The sequence below is a fragment of the Amblyraja radiata genome, chromosome 12, assembly GCF_010909765.2.
Source record: "Amblyraja radiata isolate CabotCenter1 chromosome 12, sAmbRad1.1.pri, whole genome shotgun sequence".
In the NCBI taxonomy this organism is placed as follows: domain Eukaryota; kingdom Metazoa; phylum Chordata; class Chondrichthyes; order Rajiformes; family Rajidae; genus Amblyraja; species Amblyraja radiata.
In genome coordinates this window covers 8,516,281-8,537,703 of record NC_045967.1, presented here as the reverse complement: position 1 = coordinate 8,537,703, position 21,423 = coordinate 8,516,281, and the positions used below count along the sequence as shown (strand labels likewise).

Genomic DNA, 21,423 nt, shown 5'->3' with positions numbered 1-21,423 from the left:
TGTTGAGTCTCATTGTCTTTAACTCATTTTCACCTAGTCCACAGCTACCAATGACCTGTTTCCTTTATCATCATGACATTTTTGCATATCTTTCATTCATTTGTTCTATATCGCTCTATATCACCTTCTATATCTCCCGTTTCCTTTTCCCCCGACTCTCAGTCTGAAGAAGGGTCTCGACCCGAAACGTCACCTATTCCTTTCCTCCAGAGGTTGTCCCGCAGAGTGACTCCATCGTTTTGTGTCTATCTTCATTTCTCTCTTTCTCCTCTTTTGCAGGTTCATCGTTCTGCATTTTGTTCTCTTAGACAGTGAAAACTACTCAATCTGGGAAGGCCATGTCAAGGCAGCTGCTATGTCAAGTTAAATTAGCTAATTATTAAATTGCTAATTTATATGAATTAAATTAAATTAAATTATGTGAAATTAGCTTCACAATATTAATGGTTGGCAGTCATGGCCACACGAGACTAGTCAAGTCAAACTGAGTCTTGTCATTTGCAGGAGTACAAGCAAAAGTAAAAAATAAAGCTTCTCACTGTACCTCAGTACATGTGACCATAAACAAAAGTCTGGTGAAGTACAGGTGCACTGAACATTTTGCTTACAGTAGCATCTCAGGCACATAGACTCAGACAAGGCACACGCACAAAAAAGCAAAAATTACACAACATTTGTCAAGAAAGACTTCAAAAGCAAAGACATTTGTGCAGAACACAATTGGAAAATTATGCTCCATGGTGGTGCAGGAGGTGGACCTTAGTATTCACCTAAGGTGAGATTGGGGTTGTGCAGGTTGGCTTAAGAACCTGATGTTTGTAGGAAAGTAACTGTTCCAGAACCTCTGTATAAAAAACCTACCGCGCACATCTCCTTTAAACTCAAACTCACCACTCTTCCCTCTGCCCAAGCTTTGTGTATGATGCATACGATAATTAGAGAAGCCCTCAGGTTGTATCACGTGTGGTATGGTCAGGTGAGTCAGCAATCCATGTGTCGGTGAAACAAAGAACATCGAAGACCCCAATCTTCCTTTAAAACAATAATCTTACTCTAAATTCAAGTATGTTCTCAAACGATTCACCATTGGCTAGATGTAGCTGGGGAGGGAGGGGGCAAGAATTCCTGTTGTAGAGTCCTAGCCTGCTCAACCTCTCCCTATAGCTCAGACCCTCAAGTCCTGGCAACATACTTGTAAATCTTTGTTGCCCTATTATCGGTAGTCGAAGATCTGCCTCCAAGAAACTGTACAGATCCAGTCCAGATGAAATGCCAGTCAGTCCCAGAGATACCTTGATTCGATTAATGGTAACCTTGGACAACATCTTACATAAGCAGTGAGATGGGTCACTAATTTATGATCTGCTCACAGATGTGGATGATGATGATGCTCATCCACATAGGTCCCAATGTACTGTACACTTCCAGTGTGTCCCATCCAATTCTATGCTGCAGAGCCAAGTTCACACCCATGCATGTCAAACGCCGATGGCTGACCAGACTACCTTGCTTGTTCCTTCCTTAAACTTCTGTGATGGAGGACAGATAGTGTTGTAATTTGTGGCAAAGTCAAATAGAGCAGCAGAGAAAGACTTACAGATCCTTAATGTGTAGGAAGGAACTGCAGATGCTGGTTTAAACCGTAGACACAAAATGCTGGAGGAACTCAGCAAGACAGGCAGCATCTCTGAGAGAAGGAATGGGTGATGTTTTGGGTCGAGACCCTTCTACAGATCCTTAACATGATTGCCTGTGATAATATTACTGAGCTATCCTCTCTAACTTATAGCCACTGATCACAGATCTCCCTCCTTGAACCTTCAGGAGGATCTACTGCAGGAGGAATTATTGCTGCTTTCAGTCGAGACCCAGATCATCGAGTCATGAAGCATCCACAATTGCTTTCTCCTCACAAATGCTGCTCCATCTTTTTAGTTTAGTGTAGTTTAGAGATACAGCGTGGAAACAGGCCCTTTGGCTCGCCGAGTCTACGCCGATCAGCGATCCCCATATATTAACACTATCCTACACACACTAGGGCCAAGTTCCATTTACACCAAGCTAATTAATCTACAAACCTGTATATCTATGGAGTGTGGAAGGAAACAGAAGATCTCAGAAAAAACCCACGTGGCCACGGGGAGAATGTAGAAAATTCGTATAGACAGCAACCGCGGTCAAGATCAAACCCGTGTCTCTGGCTCTGTGAGGCCGTAACTCTACCGCTATGCCACCGCACACACTTCAAATACTTCAGCACACTGACATATCACCCAGTGTGTACCAAACCTTTGTGGCCATAACTTTATGGGCAGGAAGATATCCACAGCTTCTGTTAAGCTGGCTGTAGATCAGATTGTCTGCTGGGACTCAGGATTGAGATCTGGTAGTCCACATCTGGATTGGGGAGAAGGCGTAGTGGTTGGACTGGTGAGGTGGGTAGGTCTAGCCACCAGAGTTGGCCACTGGCGTCATGTCATCTGCTTACAACCTCGGTCTTAAACTTGGAGAATGAATCAAAAGTAAAATGCTGCTTGGTGAAATACATGGAATAAGAAAATAATCAGGAAAATGCAGATATCAATGCTTTGCATGTTAGTCGGCCAGAAGGGCACAACAATACTGTTGTCCTAGCTGTTGTCTGTACGCGTGTGTGCGTGTGTGTGTGTGTGTGTGTGTGTGTGTGTGTGTGTGTGTGTGTGTGTGTGTGTGTGTGTGTGTGTGTGTGAATATGTGGTAGACACTGGAGTAAATGCTGGAGTAACTCAGCGGGTGAGGCAGCATCTCTGGAGAGAAGGAATGGGCTACGTTTCAGGTCGAGACCCTTCTTCATGTGTATATGTGTATTTGTGAGTGTGTGTAAGTATACACACACTGAACTTCGGTTTTCTCTTGTTATTTTGTTTACAGTGTACTATGTTTGCATATTCTGTTGTGCTGCAGCAAGTAAGGATTTCATTGTTCTATCTGGAACATATGACAGTAAAACACTCTTGGCTCTCTTGTAATTGAAGGATTGATCTTACAAGCAGTGTGTGTACAGTTACTAGTGCAAAATAACTATTATGGTGTAGTCGGACCAACATTCAGATATTGTAAACTAGCATTGGAATGAATTGACCTGTCCTTCCCCACAGTGTTCCAGTAATGTTGATGAATGCTTGGTTATCTAACATGACATATATTGGTAGCGGCTGCCCATTAATGTCAGTCACCTGAAATCTGGATCAAGTTCACAGAAGGCTAAGTGGTTTAGTGGCTTCTGGTTTTAATTTTTCTTTTGTAAAGAGTTTCCCTGAGCAACTATGCTTTGCTGGCACATGAGAGTGATTTTTGGCCCTTTAAATTTCCCGAGTCTCACAATTAACTCAATTACTTCAGCCTTGCTCTACAAACACAGATTAACCTTTATATCTATCAACTGAAGGTTTAAAATTACTTTGACATAAAATCAGAGCCCCAACGTGCAGTATTTTATATGAATTCCATTAAAGCTATAACAGCTACAATATGTGTGTGTGTGTGTGTGTGTGTGAATTATGTGGTAGACACTGGAGTAAATGCTCGTTAAATATTCCCACTGTTATTTCTTGAAATAGATTTCTCTAATGTGCTTCCAGATTTCTGATATCAAACGCCTCGCTAGCATATTTTCAGATGGAGAAATGTTAGCCTGGAATTCTAAGCTGCCTTGCCCCCTTTATGATCTGCACATCACCTCAGAATGGAATAGGTTGTCTAGATACCACCTACCTCTTCAAACCCCCGGTATACACAATGGGATGGGACCTGCCAGGCTGCATCACGGATAACCTGCTTTGTATTTATCGAAGCCTAACAGCTTTTTAAGAAGAACTAGACCAAGAGGGACCCGTAGGGCCCCGTTCTCCCAACGCAATATTCCACCACTCACCCATAGCCCCCAACTGCGCATGCGCGGCTGACGTTTTAAAAGTTTAAAATGGCAATAACTTGTAAAATATAAGATCAATGTGAACGCCTCACTCTCTCTCTTCAGTCCCCTATTCCCCTCCTCCATTATCCTCCCTCTCTCCACCCTCCACCAACCCTCCTCTGCTTCCTCCCCTCATCCCCTCTCTTCCCCTCCCATCCTCAATTACCTCGACATCCCTCTTCCTCCCCCTATCCTCCTCCATCCCCCCTCATCCCCCAGCACTCCCCCTCCTCTTCGCCCTCCCTCTTATGTTCCCTCTCCTCCTCCCCTCCCCCACTCCCTTCCCCGCAGTCACTCCCTCCCTCCCTCCATAGCCCCGGTCCCCTCCCTACCTCCCTCTACCCCCCCCCCCCCTCCCCCACTACTCATCTCCCCATCCCACTTTCCCCTCTCCCTCCTCACCTCCCCCACTTCCCCCTCCCTCTCCCACCCTACCCCCTCCTCTCCCTCAATCCCCTGCAGTCTACCTCCTCACCTCCCCAGGATCTCGATGTGAACTATCGCCGGCCCCATTTTCTCCACCACGTCGGTGATGAAGTTGTACTTGAGGCAGGGGCTGTCGGGGGGGGGGGGACGGACTGAGCAGTCTGGGGCTAGGTGAGGGAGAGGTCGAGGCTGCAGCCTAGTCCCACTTCTCTCCCTCTCCGCAGGCTGGGAGCAGCAGCGCCGCTGCCCCAGACCCAGCGCCCAGGCCCTGGGACCCCGACGTGGCCTCTCCCCGCCCCCGGACCCACCGCAGCCCACTGTGCATGCACGGGGCTGATGGGCCTCCCTCAACTGGCCGGCAAGTGGGGGCGCTGTTTCAAGTTATTTTAAGTTTTAAATGTCAATAACTTGTAAAATACACCATCAATCTGAAGTAAATTTGTTTCATTTTGATCGCAGGGCAATGGTGAGTAAGGTGGGTAAAATTGTAGTGCTATCGTGTACCATTTCTGCACAAATATAGGTACAAATAAACAATTTACAAAGGTACAAACAAATCTACAAGAAAGATGAGAGATTTAGTAACAAAGGTTTAGTAACTACACCAAGTGGAACCCGTTGGGTCCCTATCACACGGGAGGTCTGGTCCCTCATCGCAACCTGTTCCCCAACGTAATATTCCACCACTCACCCTTTCCCTCAAAGTGGGATTTTGTACAGTTGAAAATGTGAATAACTTGTAAAATATAACAGCAATCTAAATGCAACTTGATACACCACACCACAGGACAACGGTGAGTAAGGTGCTCCAAAAATGTTGGCATAATTCAGCGCATGACAGACACGCATGCATGCGCACAAACACACAGACAAGATGAGAGTTTTAGTAATATATAGATACTAGACCAGGTGCGGACCCATTGGGCCCGTCCCCCAAGGCAATATTCCACCACTGACCCACAACTGCGCAGGTGTGGCTGACAGGTTCCCATTGTGATGCCAGAGACCTCCCGTGGTGACGCCAGTCATGGCAACCCTCCCCCAACTGCGCAGGCGTGCACGGGAGGTGGGAGTGCGACTGTGACGTTTTTATAGTTCAAAATGGCAATAACCTGTAAAATATCAGATCAATGTGAATGCATCTCACTCTCCCTCCTCAGTCCCCTATTCCCCTCCTCCATTATCCTCCCTCTCCCCACCGTCCACCAACACTCCTTTGCTTCCTCCCATCACCCCCACCCTCCCCTCCTCCATATTCCCCCTCCCTTCCTTCATTACCTCGCCATCCCTCTTCCTACCCCCTACCCTCCTCCATTCCCGTAATTCCCCCTCCTCTTCACCCTCCCTCTTCTTTCCCCTCTCCTCCGTACAAACAATCCGTACAAAAGGGACGGATTGCATCTTAACAGGAGGGGGACCGGCATTCTGGCAGGCAGATTTTCCACTGCTACACGGGTGGTTTTAAACTGAATCAGGGGGGTGGGGTGTCAGATGGGATAGTCAAGGATGGAGTTAAAGGGAAAGAGAGTAAAGGGATAGGAGAGTATGGCCAATGTACCCAGAATTAACGGGAAAGAAAGCTCACAAAGGGATAGGAGAGTATGGCCAAGTGTAATAGGGATCGATGTGAAAGGTGAGATGCGTAAGGAATTAAAAGTATTGTAAATGAATGCGCGAAGTAAGGTGGATGAGCTTGAGGCTCAGTTAGAGGTTGGTCGATATGACATTGTGGGGATTACTGACGTGGCTGCAGGAGGATCGGGCCTGGGAACTTAATATTCAGGGTTATACACCCTATAGAAAGGACAGGCAGGTGGGCAGAGGAGGGGGGGGGGGGGGTAGCTCTGTTGGTGAGGGATGGAATTCAGTCCCTTGCGAGGGAAGATATAGGGACTGACGAGGTAGAGTCACTGTGGATTGAGTTGAGGAATTGTAAAGGCAAGAAGACACTAATTGGTGTTATCTACAGACCAAATACCCCGGATGTAGGGTGTAAGTTGCAGCAGGAGTTAAAACTGGCATGTAACAAAGGTAATGCCACTGTGGTGATGGGGGATTTCAATATGCAGGTAGACTGGGAAAATCAGGTTGGTTCAGGATCCCAAGAAAGGGAGTTTGTAGAATGCCTCCAAGATGGATTCTTACAGCAGCTTGTAATGGAGCCAACCAGAGAAAAGGCAATTCTGGATTTAGTGTTGTCCAATAAACCAGATATGATAAGATAACTCGAGGTAAAGGAACCGCTTGGAGCTAGTGATCATAATCTGATTAGTTTTAATCTGCAATTTGAGAAGGAGAAGGTTAAATCAGAAAAGTCAGTGATGCAGTTGAACAAAGGGGACTATGAAGGCATGTGAGAGGAGCTGGCCAAGGTAGATTGGAAAGGGATCCTAGCAGGAATGATGGTGGAACAGCAATGGCAGGAATTTCTGGGAATAATCCGGAAGACGCAGGATTATTTCATTCCAAAAAGGAAGAAAGATTCTAAGGGGAGTAGGAGGCAACTGTGGCTGACAAGAGAAGTTAGGGATAGAATAAAACTAAAAGAAAAGATGTATAACACAGCAAAGAGTAGTCGGAAGTCAGAGGATTGGGAAACATTCATAGGACAACAGAAGGAAACAAAACGGGCAAAATGGGCTGAAAAGATGAAGTATGAAGGGAAGCTGGCCAGGAATATAAAGAAGGACAGTAAAAGCTTCTTTAGATATGTTAAGGGAAAAAGAGTAGCAAAGTCAAATGTGGGTCCCTTGAAGGCAGACATGGGTGAAATTATCATGGGTAACAAGGAAATGGCAGAAGAGTTGAACAAGTACTTCGGATCTGTCTTCACTAAGTAAGACACAAACAACCTCCCAGATGTACTGGAGGACAGAGGATTTAAGGGGGTAGAGGAACTGAAATAAATTTTCAATAGGCGAGAAATAGTATTGGGTAGGCTAATGGTACTGAAAGATGATAAATCCCCTGGGCCTGATGGTCTGCATCCCATGGTCCTCAGGGAGGTGGCTCTAGAAATAAGTAAGTAGGTAAGTAAGTTTATTGGCCAAGTATTCACATACAAGGAATTTGCCTTGGTGCTCCGCCCACAAGTAACAACATGACATACAGTGACAGTTACAAATGACTCAGAAAACACTAAACTTTAATAATAATAAGACATTAATGATAAAACACCATTGATCAAGCATGTGAACCAACAAAATACCAGATCAAAGGGAGGCTACAGATTTTTGGCTGTTGAGTAGAGCAACTACTCGTGGATAAAAACTGTTTTTATGTCTGGCTGTGGCAGCTTTGACAATCCGGAATCGCCTTCCAGAGGGAAGTGATTCAAAGAGTTTGTGGCCAGGGTGAGAGGGGTCAGAGATGATCTTGCCCACTCGCTCCCTGGCCCTTGCAGTGTACAGTTCATCAATGGAGGGAAGGTTGCAGCCAATAACCTTCTCTGCTGATCGGACGATTCGCTGCAGCCTCCAGGTGTCGTGCTTGGTGGCTGAGCCAAACCAGACCATGATGGAGAAGGTGAGAACAGACTCTACAATGGCTGTATAGAATTGGACCATCATTGCCTGTGGCAGATTGTGCTTTCTCAGCTGCCGCAGGAAGTACATCCTCTGTTGTGCCTTTTTGACTGTGGAGTCGATGGTAGCCCCCCACTTGGAGATGATGGTTCCCAGGAACTTAAAAGACTCCACAGATGTGACTGTGGTGTTGTTGATGGTGAGTGGGGTGAGGAGAGGGGGGACTCTCCTAAAGTCTACATTCAATTCCACTGTCTTCAGAGCATTGAGCTCCAGGTTGTTGCGATGGCACCAGGATGCCAGCTGTGACACTTCCTGTCTGTAGGCAGATTCCTCCCCATCCTGGATCAGTTCAATCAGGCATTGTGTCGTCCGTAAACTTGAGAAGCTTGACAGATGTGATTTCCCAGCCTCACATACTGCTTCCTGTCTGTCAGCAAGCTGGTGATCCACCGACAGAGGGGTTCAGGCACAGTCAACTCGGAATGTTTGGAGTGAAGTAGCTCTGCCACAATGGTGTTGAATGCAGAGCTAAAATAGTGGACGCATTGGTGATTATTTTCCAATGTTCGATCGATTCAGGATCAGTTCCTGTGGATTGGAGGATAGCTAACGTTATCCCACTTTTCAAGAAAGGAGCGAGAGAGAAAACTGGGAATTACAGACCAGTTAGCCTGACATCGGTGGTGGGAAAGATGCTGGAGTAAATTATTAAAGAGGTAATAATGGGGCATTTGGATAGCAGTAAAAGGATTAGTCCAAGTCAACATGGATTTATGAAAGGGAAATCATGCTTGACTAATCTTTGATAAGGTCCCGCACGGGAGACTGGTGACTAAAATTAGAGCACATGGTATTGGAGGTAGGGTGTTGACATGGATAGAGAATTGGTTGGCAGACAGGAAACAAAGAGTGGGTGTGAACGGGTCCTTTTCAGAATGGCAGGCAGTGGCGGGTGGAGTGCCGCAAGGCTCGGTGTTGGGGCCGCAACTGTTTACCATATATATTAATGATTTGGAAGAGGGAATTAGGAGCAACACTAGCAAGTTTGCGGATGACACAAAGCTGGGTGGCAGTGTGAACTGTGAAGAGGATGTTAGGAGGTTGCAGGGTGACCTAGACAGGTTGAGTGAGTGGGCAGATACGTGGCAGATGCAGTATCCACTTTGGTGCAAAAACAAGGGGGCAGATTATTATTTCAATGGGGTTAGGTTAGGTTAGGTAAGGGGTAGGTACAGCGAGACTTGGGTGTCCTTGTACACCAGTCACTGAATGTTGGCGTGCAGGTACAGCAGGCAGTGAAGAAAGCTAATGGAATGTTGGCCTTCATAACAAGAGGATTTCAGTATAGGAGTAAAGAGGTTCTTCCACAGTTGTATAGGGCTCTGGTGAGACCATATCTGGAGTATCGTGACCAGTTTTGGTCTCCTAATTTGAGGAAGGACATCCTTGTGATTGAGGCAGTGTATCATAGGTTCACGAGATTGATCCCTGGGATGGCGGGACTGTCATATGAGAAAAAATTGAAAAGACTAGGCTTGTATTCACTGGAGTTTAGAAGGATGAGGGGGCATCTTATAGAAACATATAAAATTATAAAAGGACTGGACAAGCTAGATGCAGAAAAAACATTCCCAATGTTGGGCGAGTCCAGAACCAGAGTCCACAGTCTATAAATGAATAAAGGGGAAGCCATTTAAGACTGAGGTGAGAAAAAACTTTTTCACCCAGAGAGTTGTGAATTTGTGGAATTCCCTACCACAGAGGGCAGTGGAGGCCAAGTCACTGGATGGATTTAAGAGAGAGTTAGATAGAGCTCTAGGGGCTAGTGGAATCAAGGGATATGGGGAGAAGGCATGCACGGGTTATTGATAGGGGACGATCAGCAATGATCACAATGAGTAGCCGTGCTGGCTCGTAGGGCCGAATGGCCTCCTGCACCTATTTTCTATGTTTCTGTTTCCTCCCTCCCCGACTCCCTCCCTCACCTCTCCCTCCCGTTCCCCTACCCTCAGTCACCCCCTCCCTCCCTTCGTAACCCCTCTCCCCTCCCTATCCCCTTCATCTTCCTCTGTCCCCCTGCTCCCCCACTCCTCACCTCCCCTATCCCACCCCCCACAATGAAAATCGTGATGTTTAAAAAAAAAAAAAATTCTAAATGAAAATCACATTTTTCTTTAAAATAACCTAAACACAATGTTTGCTGTTAATGAAATCGGAAGAATTTGATTAAGACAGAGTTCATTTTAGGATAAAATCAATGTCAATGAAAATGTCGATTTTTTAATGTAATAATAAAAAGTCGAGATCCCATTGTGATATCAATGTGATGTCGAACGCGGCTGACGGGCAGGGTAAGTGGAAAAGTGGTTTTTGTAAAGTTTAAAATGTGAATAACTTGTAAAATGTACCATCAATCTGAACAAAACATGTTTTATTTACATCACAGGACAATGGTGAGTAAGGTGAGGCAAAAATAGCTGCGCTATCATGTACCGTTTTTGAGCAAATATAGGTACAATTTAAAATTTACAAAGATATAAACAAATCTACAAACAAGATCAGACAGACAGACAGACAGACAGACAGACAGACAGACAGACAGACAGACAGACAGACAGACAGACAGACAGACAGACAGACAGACAGACACATCAGAAACCATATGCCTAAAGGTAATAGTTTCATTCATATGATATGGGTTCCAGCACCCTCTAAGCAAGTCTTGTCTAGATGTAAACTTCTGAACCTTCTGAATTTTGTAGTCGGCAGGGCAGTCATCTGCATATTGCCAACTTGGACAATTTTACATTTTTATCAAGCCAATTAAACAAGCCAATTAACCTACAAACCTGTGCGTCTTTGGAGTGTGGGAGGAAACCAAAGATCTCGGAGAAAACCCACGCAGATCACGGGGAGAACGTACAAACTCTGTACAGACAGCACCCTTAGTCGGGATTGAACCCAGGTCTCTGGCGCTGCATTTTGCTGTAAGGCAGCAACCTTACCGCTGCACCACCGTGACTAACCATTGTTCAGTCGAGCCCAAGCGCAGACTGGGTGATCATTTCACTGAACGCTCAGTTGGCCTTGGACTGTGCAATCTCCCGGTTGCCAAACATTTTAACTCCCCTTCCCATTCACACACTGACCTTTCTGTCCTGGGTCTCATCCACTGTCAGAGTGAGGCCCAGTGCAAATTGGAGGAACAGCACCTCACCGTATGAATATTGATTTCTCTAATTTCAAGAAACTCTTCCATTCCCTCTGTTCCTCTCGCAACATAGTCATCCTGCTGGTCTCACTGTTCCTATCCTCCTGTTATCACCTCCTCCACAGCAACAAGAGGCCATTGTAGGCACCTTGGCCATTAGTGATCTCCTCTGTACCTTTTCATACCTCTAGCTTCCCTCTCCCTTGACTCTCAGTCTGAAGAAGGAGCTTGACCCAAAACGTCACCGATTCCTTTTCTCCAGAGAGCTGCCTGACCCCGCTGAGTTACTCCAGCATTCTGTGTCTATCTTTGGTGTGAACCAGCATCTGCAGTTCCTTCCTACACATTTGTCTGGACGATAGACAGATTAGTGACCCTGGACTGAACCCCGAATAGAAAGTCCGCAACCATCCTGAGGAGGGAGTTGGGCTGCACAGTCTTATCCCCATCAGTGGTGCACAGACACAGCTGTGACCTACTGCCCCAGTGCCAGAGCCCTGTGTTTGACCCTGATCTCTGAGCTCTGTGGGTAGAGTTTGCACGTTCTCCCTGCGGCTGTGTTGGGTTTCCACTCGGTGCTCCGGTATCCTCCCACATCCCAAGGGTTTGTAGCTCCATTGTTCACTGTACATTGCCCCTAGTGTGTTGGGAGTGAATGAGAAAGTGGAATAACATAGCACTAGTGTAAACGGCTCTTTGATGGTCGGCATGGACCCACTGGGCCAAAGGGCCTATTTTCCATGCGATATCTTTAACTCAATCAATCAAATCAAAATTGAAGCCCATTGTGATCAGGTGGACATGTATTGGCTGTGTACCACCTCTCTTGGCCATTCCCCTCTCTGACATTCAGTGGCCTTTGTGCACTAAACATTGGGAAGACTACACTGTCAATGACCATAGTTTAATTCCACTACCCAGATGTTAAACCTGTAAATCTGCAAGAAATAACTGAGGTTGCAGCCACATTTTGTCCCAAAACCAAAACTTCCTGGCTCCAGCCCTAAAACCTTCTTGTTCATCCACACCGTATGGACATATGCGCTTTGGGTCCCTCACCTCAGAGTGTGTATTCTGTTAGACCCCTTTATCTCTCTGTTGTTTTCCTTCAAACATATCACTCCAATGAAACCTTTAGACGTTCTTTAAAGTATGGACATCATTATGATTTTTCCTCATGTCTCTGACTTGGCTTTAGATAGTTATGTACAGTGAAACATACCATGGGTGAATGGAAAATGAAGATCATACTGAGTTGATATGGGCCATATACATGCGAGTACGCTAAAGTCATTCTTGGGATTCAATGTTAACGGGAATGATTTGAAAAGTGGAACGTTGTGTTGCAGGGAATAGACTTTCTGTGATATGGAAATCATGCATGAAAGCGTATATTATAAAAACTTTATAATATACTATATAATAAATATTATAACTTTATAAAAACTTTATAATATACTATATAATAAAAACAAAAGCTTTTCACTATACCTCAGTACCCGTGACAATAAAGTAAACTGAACTGTACGTTGGCATTTTTTCGACTCTCCACATGATATAAAATATAAAGTTGGCTTTCTGCCTTGAATCCCTCTCCTTGTTCTCTTAAGCTGGTTCAAGACATTTTATTTATTGATTCAGATTTGTTTGGAATAAACGTACTTTATGATTCATCTCATGCCGGCAACAACAGTAGCAGATGGGAATGTCCCTGGGCTTAAAGTACTAACAGGTCAGGGGGAAAGTAAGGACAAACACACAGTCCACATCACGCTTTCATTAGTTCAAGACAAGCAGCTCCAAGCAGTGAGGACGGCACGGAGGCGCAGCAGTAGAGTTGCTGCCTCATAGCGCCAGAGACCCGGGTTCCATCCTGACTACGGGTGCTATCTGGACGGAGTTTGTACGTTCTCCCTGTAATCTGCGTGGATTTTCTCTGAGATCTTCGGTTTCATAGAAACATAGAAAATAGGTGCAAGAGTAGGCCATTTGGCCCTTCAAGCCTGCACCACCATTCAATATGATCATGGCTGATCATCCAATTCAGTATCCTGTACCTGCCTTCTCTCCATAGCCCCTGATCCCTTTAGCCACAAGGGCCATATCTAACTCCCTCTTAAATATAACCAATGAACTGGCCTCAACTACCTTCTGTGGCAGAGAATTCCACAGATTCACCACTCTCTGTGTGAATTTTTTTTTTCTAATCTCGGTCCTAAAAGATTTCCCCCTTATCCTTAAACTGTGCCCCCTTGTCCTGGACTTCCCCAACATCGGGACCAATCTTCCTGCATCTAGCCTGTCCAACCCCTTAAGAATTTTGTAAGTTTCTATAAGATCCCCCCTCAATCTTCTAAATTCTAGCGAGTACACTCCCACACTCTTAAGATGTACAGATTTATAGGTTAATTTGCTTAATGAAAATGATACCTAATGTGTTTAGGATAGTGTAAGTGTGTGGGAATCGCTGGTTGGTGCAGACTCGGTGGCCGAAGAGCCTGTTTCCGCTCTGTGTCTCTAAAATAAACTAAAAGCACTGGAACATAGGATTTGATATTACTTGACTCCTTAAGTAATGCTTACGGCCCTCACACCTTTGATTGTAAATCACCCAGACGGAAAATAAATCATCTAGTCCACCTTATGCTGCTCGTGGTTCTTTGCAACTTGCAAATTGATTTAAAAAACTATCCGCTGTCTGTAAACCACTTGGTACATCATGACGGCAGAGGAGGCATCGGAGTCAAGAGTGTTTTATTGTCATATGTACCAGCAGAGTTCAGGTGATAATTAAATACCAATGCACCTCTGGCCCACTAATGACACTCCTCCTGTGCCACTAAGGCACAATGCAGTGCCCGAAACTGAAATAAAACAAATATATAAATATATGTAAACTGACAATATACCATCATTTAAAATGTGGATCAGTAATATGCTGGACACAGCACATTTGGAAAAAATGAGACTCATTTATTGATTTCTTGGATTCATGTGGTGACATAGTATCATGAAAACCAACAGTTTCAGGTATGGGTGAAAGATGATTTAGAATATTTAAAAAACCCCATCTCACTGTGGCAATGGAATAATCTCCCTCCTGCTTTCCTTCTTCACTTATTCCTTCTCTTTCACTTTTTCTTTATTGGTTTTTCACCCACGCTCACTTCACTTTTCACAACCTCTTTTTCTTCTCTCCTTTCTCACTTCTCTCTTTAAAAAAAAAGGGAAGTTGTACAGAGAATGTAATATGTTAACATTGTTCTTGTACCAATGCATTGTACTCACTTCTAATAAATAAAATAAAAAAATAAATAAAAAATGGAAGAACTTTGTAACCACCAGGACTCTTCATAGAGCTGGCCGCCCAGCCAAACTGAGCAATAGGGGGAGAAGGGCCTTGGTCAGGGAGGTGACCAAGAATCCGATGGTCACACTGACTAAGCTCCAGAGTTCCTCTGTGGAGATGGGAGAACCTTCCAGAAGGACAACTATATCTTCAGCACTCCACCAATCAGGCCTTTATGGTAGAGTGGCCAGACGGAAGCCACTCCTCAGTAAAAGGCAAATGACAGCCCGCTTGGAGGTTGCCAAAAGACACCTAAACAAGATTCCCTGGCCTGATGAAACCAAGATTGAACTCTTTGGCCTGAATGCCAAGTGTCACGTCTGGTGGAAACCAGGCACCGTTCAACACCTGGCCAATACCATACCTACATTGAAGCATGGTGGTGGCAGCATCATGGTGTGGGGTTGTTTTTCAGCGGCAGGAACTGGGAGAGGAGTCAGGATTGAGGGAAAGATGAACGGAGCAAAGTACAGAGAGATCCTTGATGAAAACCTGCTCCGGAGCGTTCAGGACCTCAGACTGGGGCGGAAGTTCACCTTCCAACAGGACAACGACCCTAAGCACACAGGCAAGACAACACAGGAGTGCCTTCGTGACAAGCCTGTGAATGTCCTTAAGTGGCCCAGCCAGAGCCCGGACTTGAACCCAATCGAACATCTCTGGAGGGACCTGAAAATAGCTGTGCATCAACACCCAAATACAGGTGTGCCAAGCTTGTAGCGTCATATCCAAGAAGACTTGAGGCTGTAATCGCTGCCAAAGGTGCCTCAACAAAGTACTGAGTAAAGGGTCTGAATACGTGTGTAAATGTGATATTTCAGTTATTTCTATTTAATTACTTTGCAAACATTTCTAAACGCCTGTTTTCGCTTTTATATTATGGGGTATTGTGTGTAGATTGATGATTTAAAAAAAAGAATTTAATCAGTTTTAGAATAAAGCTGTAACGTAACAAAATGTGGAAAAAGTGAAGGGGTCTGAATACTTTCTGAATGCACTGTAGGTTCACCTGTATATATACACATTTTTTCAGGTTGAACACTGATTTTCCGGCAAATGATGGTCCTGCTCACCTTTTTAATCCGGACAAAATGACAAGAGCTCAGATATTTATATTTATACACACACACTTGCACAAACACACACATTTTTAAGGCAGAGATAGATAGATTCTTGATCAATAAGGGTGCCAGGGGTTATGTGGAAAAGGCAGTTGAATGGGTAGGGGGGGGGGGGGGGGGTTAGGAGGGAGACATCGATCAGCCATCATTGATTGGCGGAGTAGATGGGCCGAATGGCCTAATTCTGCTCCTATCACATGACACACACACATCACAGATGGTAGCATATCAATGGTCAAGGGTGTTAGAAAGTGATCATATAAATGAAAGAGGCATTTTTATTTGTAAGTATCAAATAGCTAAATATAGATCCATTGGAATTGTAATATAAAGTCTGTTAAACAAAACTTCTCTTTCTGATTTGATGTTTGTTTTCTTTTCTAGGTAAAAGCAAAGGCAAAGGAAAAGGTAAGCTTAAAATAGTTATCCCATGAGATAATCAGCACAGAGCTTGGAACTCTGAAACTAAAGTCAGAATTCACCTGACATTCATAATGTCCGAATACAAAAACAGGGATGTAATGCTGAGGCTCTATAAGGTGTTGGTAAGAACGCATTTGGAATATTGTGAGCAATTTTGTACTGGCTCTGGAAAGGGTCCAGAGGAGGTTTACAAGAATGATCCCAGGAATGAGTGGGTTTACTTATGATGAGCGTTTGTTGGCACTGGGCCTGTACTCGCTGGAGTTTAGAAGAATGAGTGGGGACCTCATTCAAATGTACTGAATAGTGAAAGGCTTGGATAGAGCGGTGGGAGAGTCTAGGTCATAACTTCAGAATTAAAGGACGTTCTTTTAGGAAGGTGATGAGGAGGAATTTCTTTAGTCAGAGGGTGGTGAATCTGTGGAGTTCTTTGCCACAGACGGCTGTGGAGGCCAAGTCAGTGGATATATTTAAGGCAGAGGTAGATAGATTCTTGATCAGAGTTTATGGGGAGAAGGCAAGAGAATGGGGTTAGGAGGGAGAGATAGATCAGCCATGATTGACTGGTGGAGTAGAGTTGATGGGCCGAATGGTCTAATTCTGCTCCTATCACTTGATCTTATGATCGTCGTAATTCAAGCTATGCCTTCCACTCAAGTCCACTTTGTGCACCTGTTCTGCGCAAGAGATACGCATCATTTTAACAGTGCTGAGCAGTTTGATGGCACTGCAGAGGATGGTGCAGATTTCAGTAGCTGGTTGAAAGACAGAATTTTGTTCCTAGAAGCGTGCAAAATGAATGCTGTTCTTTAAACAGAAAAGGTTGTGGAACCATGGGCAGGTTTTGATAGGAATAATTGAGAACTGTTTTTCTGTGAAGGAATGGCCAGTGACCTGAGATTTAAGGCAATTATCCAAAGAACTGTAAATCATGCGGAATTATTTTGTACCTGAATAAGTAGGATGCAAATTCAGTATTAGCCTCCAGAGCAGAAATTGATCATTTCCTGAAGTTAGAGAGTGAGGAAATATAAATAGAAGAACAGTTATAGAGGTTTGAGGCATTTATTTTGTATTGATCCAGATAATATCACAAGAGATTGGAGTAGACTTCTCCCTATAGTACACAGACCTAAGCCGGAGATAAAATAACTGAATAGCAGCCAAGGAAGGTTTCTTACCCCAATTTGAGAAAATGCAGAATATAATCCTTATGTAATCTGCAAAATTGCCCAAATTTGCTTTGTGCATAAATAACATGGAAAACATAGAAAATAGGTGCAGGAGGAGGCCATTTGGCCCTTTGAGCCAGCACCGCCATTCATTGTGATCATGGCTGATCATCCACAATAAGTAACCCATGCCTGCCTTCTCCACAGACCCCTTGATTTCACTAGCCCTTAGAGCTCTGTCTAACTCTCTTTTATATTCATCCAGTGAATTGGCCTCCACTGCCCTCTGTGGCAGAATAATAATATATCAAAACATATACCAGAGCCCATTATCATTGACAGTGATGTTATTTCTCAATGTGGCTGCTTTCCAGCAGAGACGATGATGTTTTATCAGAAGGGAATACTTAACATTCCCATTTGTAATTAGAACAAATAATACAATTATTAAGCTCCCACAGTCTGCCAATACACTTCTGTGCAATTTATTTTCTTCCCGCTCCCTGAGGGTACTGACTCATGTTGTGCATGGGACGTTTAATGCTTTGTGTGCGAGCCAAGGCAATAAGGGCACATGAGGTTATGTGATTCCTCTTTAACCCAGCCCATGTTCTCGCCTGACTGCCTTGCACTCTATTTCTAGCGAGGATTGTGAATCAGCATTCCAGTGTCTTTTATCCCAACTTACTCTAATTCAAGAACTTTTATGGTACCTATGCTGTTGTTAATCTCCCAGTCAGTTAATTCTGTGATGCTACTAGCTAAACAGCACAGAAACAGACCATTCAGCCAAACTCATCCATGTTGATCAAGTTGCCGACCCAAACTAGCCCCATTTCCCCAGTTGCACCAGTTTCTGGCATCTGCAATCTCTTGTGTCTCCATTGACCTACATTTGGCCTGTACCCCCTCCAAACCTGTACAAATGTATTTTTCAACGTTGTAATTTTACCACTTCTTCTGACAGCTCATTTTACATACCCACCACCCTCTGTGTGAAAAATGCACTTTTCAGGTCTCCTTTAATTGTTTTCCCCTCTTTCCTTAGGTTTATGCCCTTTAAATTGAGACTCTCCTACCCTGGGGAAAAAAAGACTGTGATCATTCACCTGATTCCTGGGAACCAGACTGATTCCTGGGATGTCAGGACTTTCATATGAAGAAAGACCGGATAGACTCGGCTTGTACTCGCTAGAATTTAGAAGATTGAGGGGGGATCTTATAGAAATTTACAAAATTCTTAAGGGGTTGGACAGGCTAGATGCAGGAAGATTGTTCCCGATGTTGGGGAAGTCCAGAACAAGGGGTCACAGTTTAAGGGGGAAATCTTTTAGGACCGAGATGAGGAAAACATTTTTTACACAGAGAGTGGTGAATCTCTGGAATTCTGTGCCACAGAAGGTAGTTGAGGCCAGTTCATTGGCTATATTTAAGAGGGAGTTAGATGTGGCCCTTGTGGCTAAAGGGATCAGGGGGTATGGAGAGAAGGCAGGTACAAGATACTGAGTTGGATGATCAGCCATGATCATATTGAATGGCGGTGCAGGCTCGAAGGGCCGAATGGCCTACTCCTGCACCTATTTTCTATGTTTCTTTGTTTCTAATCTCTGCCACTTATGATTTTATGCATATCTGCAAGGTACCTCTCAGCCGCCTATGTTTCAGGGAAAAATAGTCTCTCCTTACAACTCAAGTCCCCAGTCACACTTACACTCTCGCAAATCATTTCTGCAGCCTCATAACCTACATAACCTTCTTAATTATCACCACACCACTAATTTTGGTGTTGTCCAAAAACTCACTGATAATGCCAGCAACATTCTCATCCAGATTGTTAGTGTTGATTGGTTTAGCACAGCGATCCCCGCACATTAACACAACCCTACACACACTAGGGGCAATTTATATTTATACTAAGTATACAAACCCAAGCCAATTAACCTACAAATCTGTACGTCTTTGGGGTGTGGGAGAAACCAAAGATCTCAGAGAAAACCCACGTGGTCACGAGGAGAACGTACAAACTCCGTACAGACAACACCTGTAGTCGGGATCCAACCTTGGGCTCTGGCGCTGCAAGCAATGTAAGGCAGTAACTCTACCGCTGCGCCACCTGCACTAACAACAGCACTGATCTCCATGCAACACCAATGTTCACAGGCCTCCAATCTGGAAAGCAACCCTCCACCACCACCCTATGAATGACTCAATAGACAATAGACAATAGGTGCAGTAGGCCATTTGGCCCTTCGAGCCAGCACCGCCATTCAATGTGATCATGGCTGATCATCCCCAATCAGTACCCCGTTCCTGCCTTCTCCCCATATCTCCTGACACCGCTATTTTTAAGAGCCCTATCTAGCTCTCTTGAAAGCATCCAGAGAACCTGCCTCCACCACCCTCTGAGGCAGAGAATTCCACAGACTCACCACTCTGTGAGAAAAAGTGTTTCCTCATCTCCGTTCTAAATGGCTTATTCCTTATTCTTAAACTGTGGCCCCTAGTTCTGGACTACCCCAACATCGGGAACATGGTTCCTGCCTCTAGCGTGTCCAAGCCCTTAACAATCTTATATGTTATCTTATATGTTTCTTACACCGACTCCTTACACCAAGCCAATTTGTATCCAATTGACCAGCTCGCCCTGGACCCCATGTGATCTAAACTAAATCCAACCTGTTATGTGAGACCTAATCAACAGTTTTGCAAAAGTACACATAGACAAGGTGGTCCCATCCTGCCCTCACCAATCATCTCTGCCACCCAGTTAAAAAACCTTGAGCTACATAATTTCCCACACACAAATCCATACTAACTATCAGTGATCACTTCTTGGTTGAGGAAGTGAGTTTTAAAACAATTGTTTTCAGAGAAAGTGAGAGAATTAAGAAGTCAATGAGACTTCAGAAGATAAATAATCATATTGGATGTGATTATTTAAGGAAAAAAATCTTTTTTTTCATTACGCGGTACTTTTCCCTTGAAAAACATTGCTGCCATAACTAGTTGTAGGAACAAATTGTAGATGTTTCCCAAGTGCTAATGTTTAATGATATCTGAAACTTTATTTTTCCAAAGTTGGTAAGAAGCTTGGGTCATAAAACTTTTGGCCCACTCTTCTGTCTTGATTTTTGTAAATCGTTTACACATGGGAGCTTCAGGCATGAAACATAGTGTGTGTAACATTGGCCTCATTTCAATTGGGGAATGTTTAATGATACAACTAGCCTTGGGCCAGAAGAGCTTAAACTTGGCACTCTCTTCCTTCAGCTTGCTCACACCCGCCAACATATCCCAGCTCCGCTACCTGCTTTTGGTCCATACCTCCAAACCTGTCCTATCCATGTATCAGTCTAACTTTTTCTTAAATGTTGGGATGGTCCCTGCCTCAACTACCTCCACTGGCAGCTTGTTCCATACACTCATCACCCTTTGTGTGGATAAAGTTACCCCTTAAAAAGTTACCTCTTAAAAATACTTCAAACAAAAAACATTCAAATCATACTTCTACAATGCACTAAAACATGATTTTAATACATCAAATTTCAAAAAGTTCCTACCCTGGGAGGGGGGACACTCTTCTTCCACACCCTCTCCCCACTCGGTTGCTCCACTCCCTCACCGGGTACCCCCAAGGCCAGTGATCAGTGATCCCCCTTTCAGCCACCCCCCTTTCAAAAATGCTCCAATCCAATTTAAAGCATATATATTGCATTCAAGTGTAAGTTATAAGACTCGCTGCAGTATGCACCATATTGCACAATTTCAAGCTGAAAAATGCAAATGTTCCGTACCAATGGGAGGGGTCACCCTCCTCCCACCCCCCCACCCCCCCCCCCCCCCCCCCCCCCGGGCTTGGTCTCTCGCTATTTCTCACTCCCAACTCTCACCCAATGTTGGCAGCCCTGCCTATAACTGATGCCCGTCCTTGCTCTTCATGGTAACGCTATGCTTTATTATGTTGCAGGCAAAAGGATAGGCCCACCGGGGCCACAAGGCCCCCAGGGCCCCCCAGGACCTCCAGGACCACAGGGACCCCCGGGAATCCCAGGAATCCCCGGAATACCAGGAACAGCGGTGATGTCCGCACCTGGACCAGCTGGACCACCTGGACAACCTGGAGCTCCAGGGCCACCGGGACCACCAGGTAAGTGACCAATAATTGGACGAAGCAGACATCCATCATGAATGAAAGTATTGGGGACATTGCAAGTTTTACTTACAAGAGGTCACCAGTAC

At 44.6% G+C, this 21,423-nt stretch overlaps 1 protein-coding gene across 5 annotated transcripts in view; it reads left to right on the top strand.

Moving 5' to 3' along the window:
• The window catches only part of eda (ectodysplasin A), a 191,377-nt gene that overhangs the window by 128,115 nt on the left and 41,839 nt on the right, over positions 1 to 21,423 (top strand). For 4 of the 5 annotated variants that reach the window (XM_033030182.1, XM_033030181.1, XM_033030178.1 and 1 more), the window contains 2 exons: positions 15,974 to 15,997; positions 21,152 to 21,331. In XM_033030182.1, coding sequence (XP_032886073.1) covers positions 15,974 to 15,997; positions 21,152 to 21,331 — 204 coding nt within the window. The remainder of the gene's footprint in view (positions 1 to 15,973; positions 15,998 to 21,151; positions 21,332 to 21,423) is intronic. The other variant, XM_033030183.1, reaches the window with a different exon arrangement.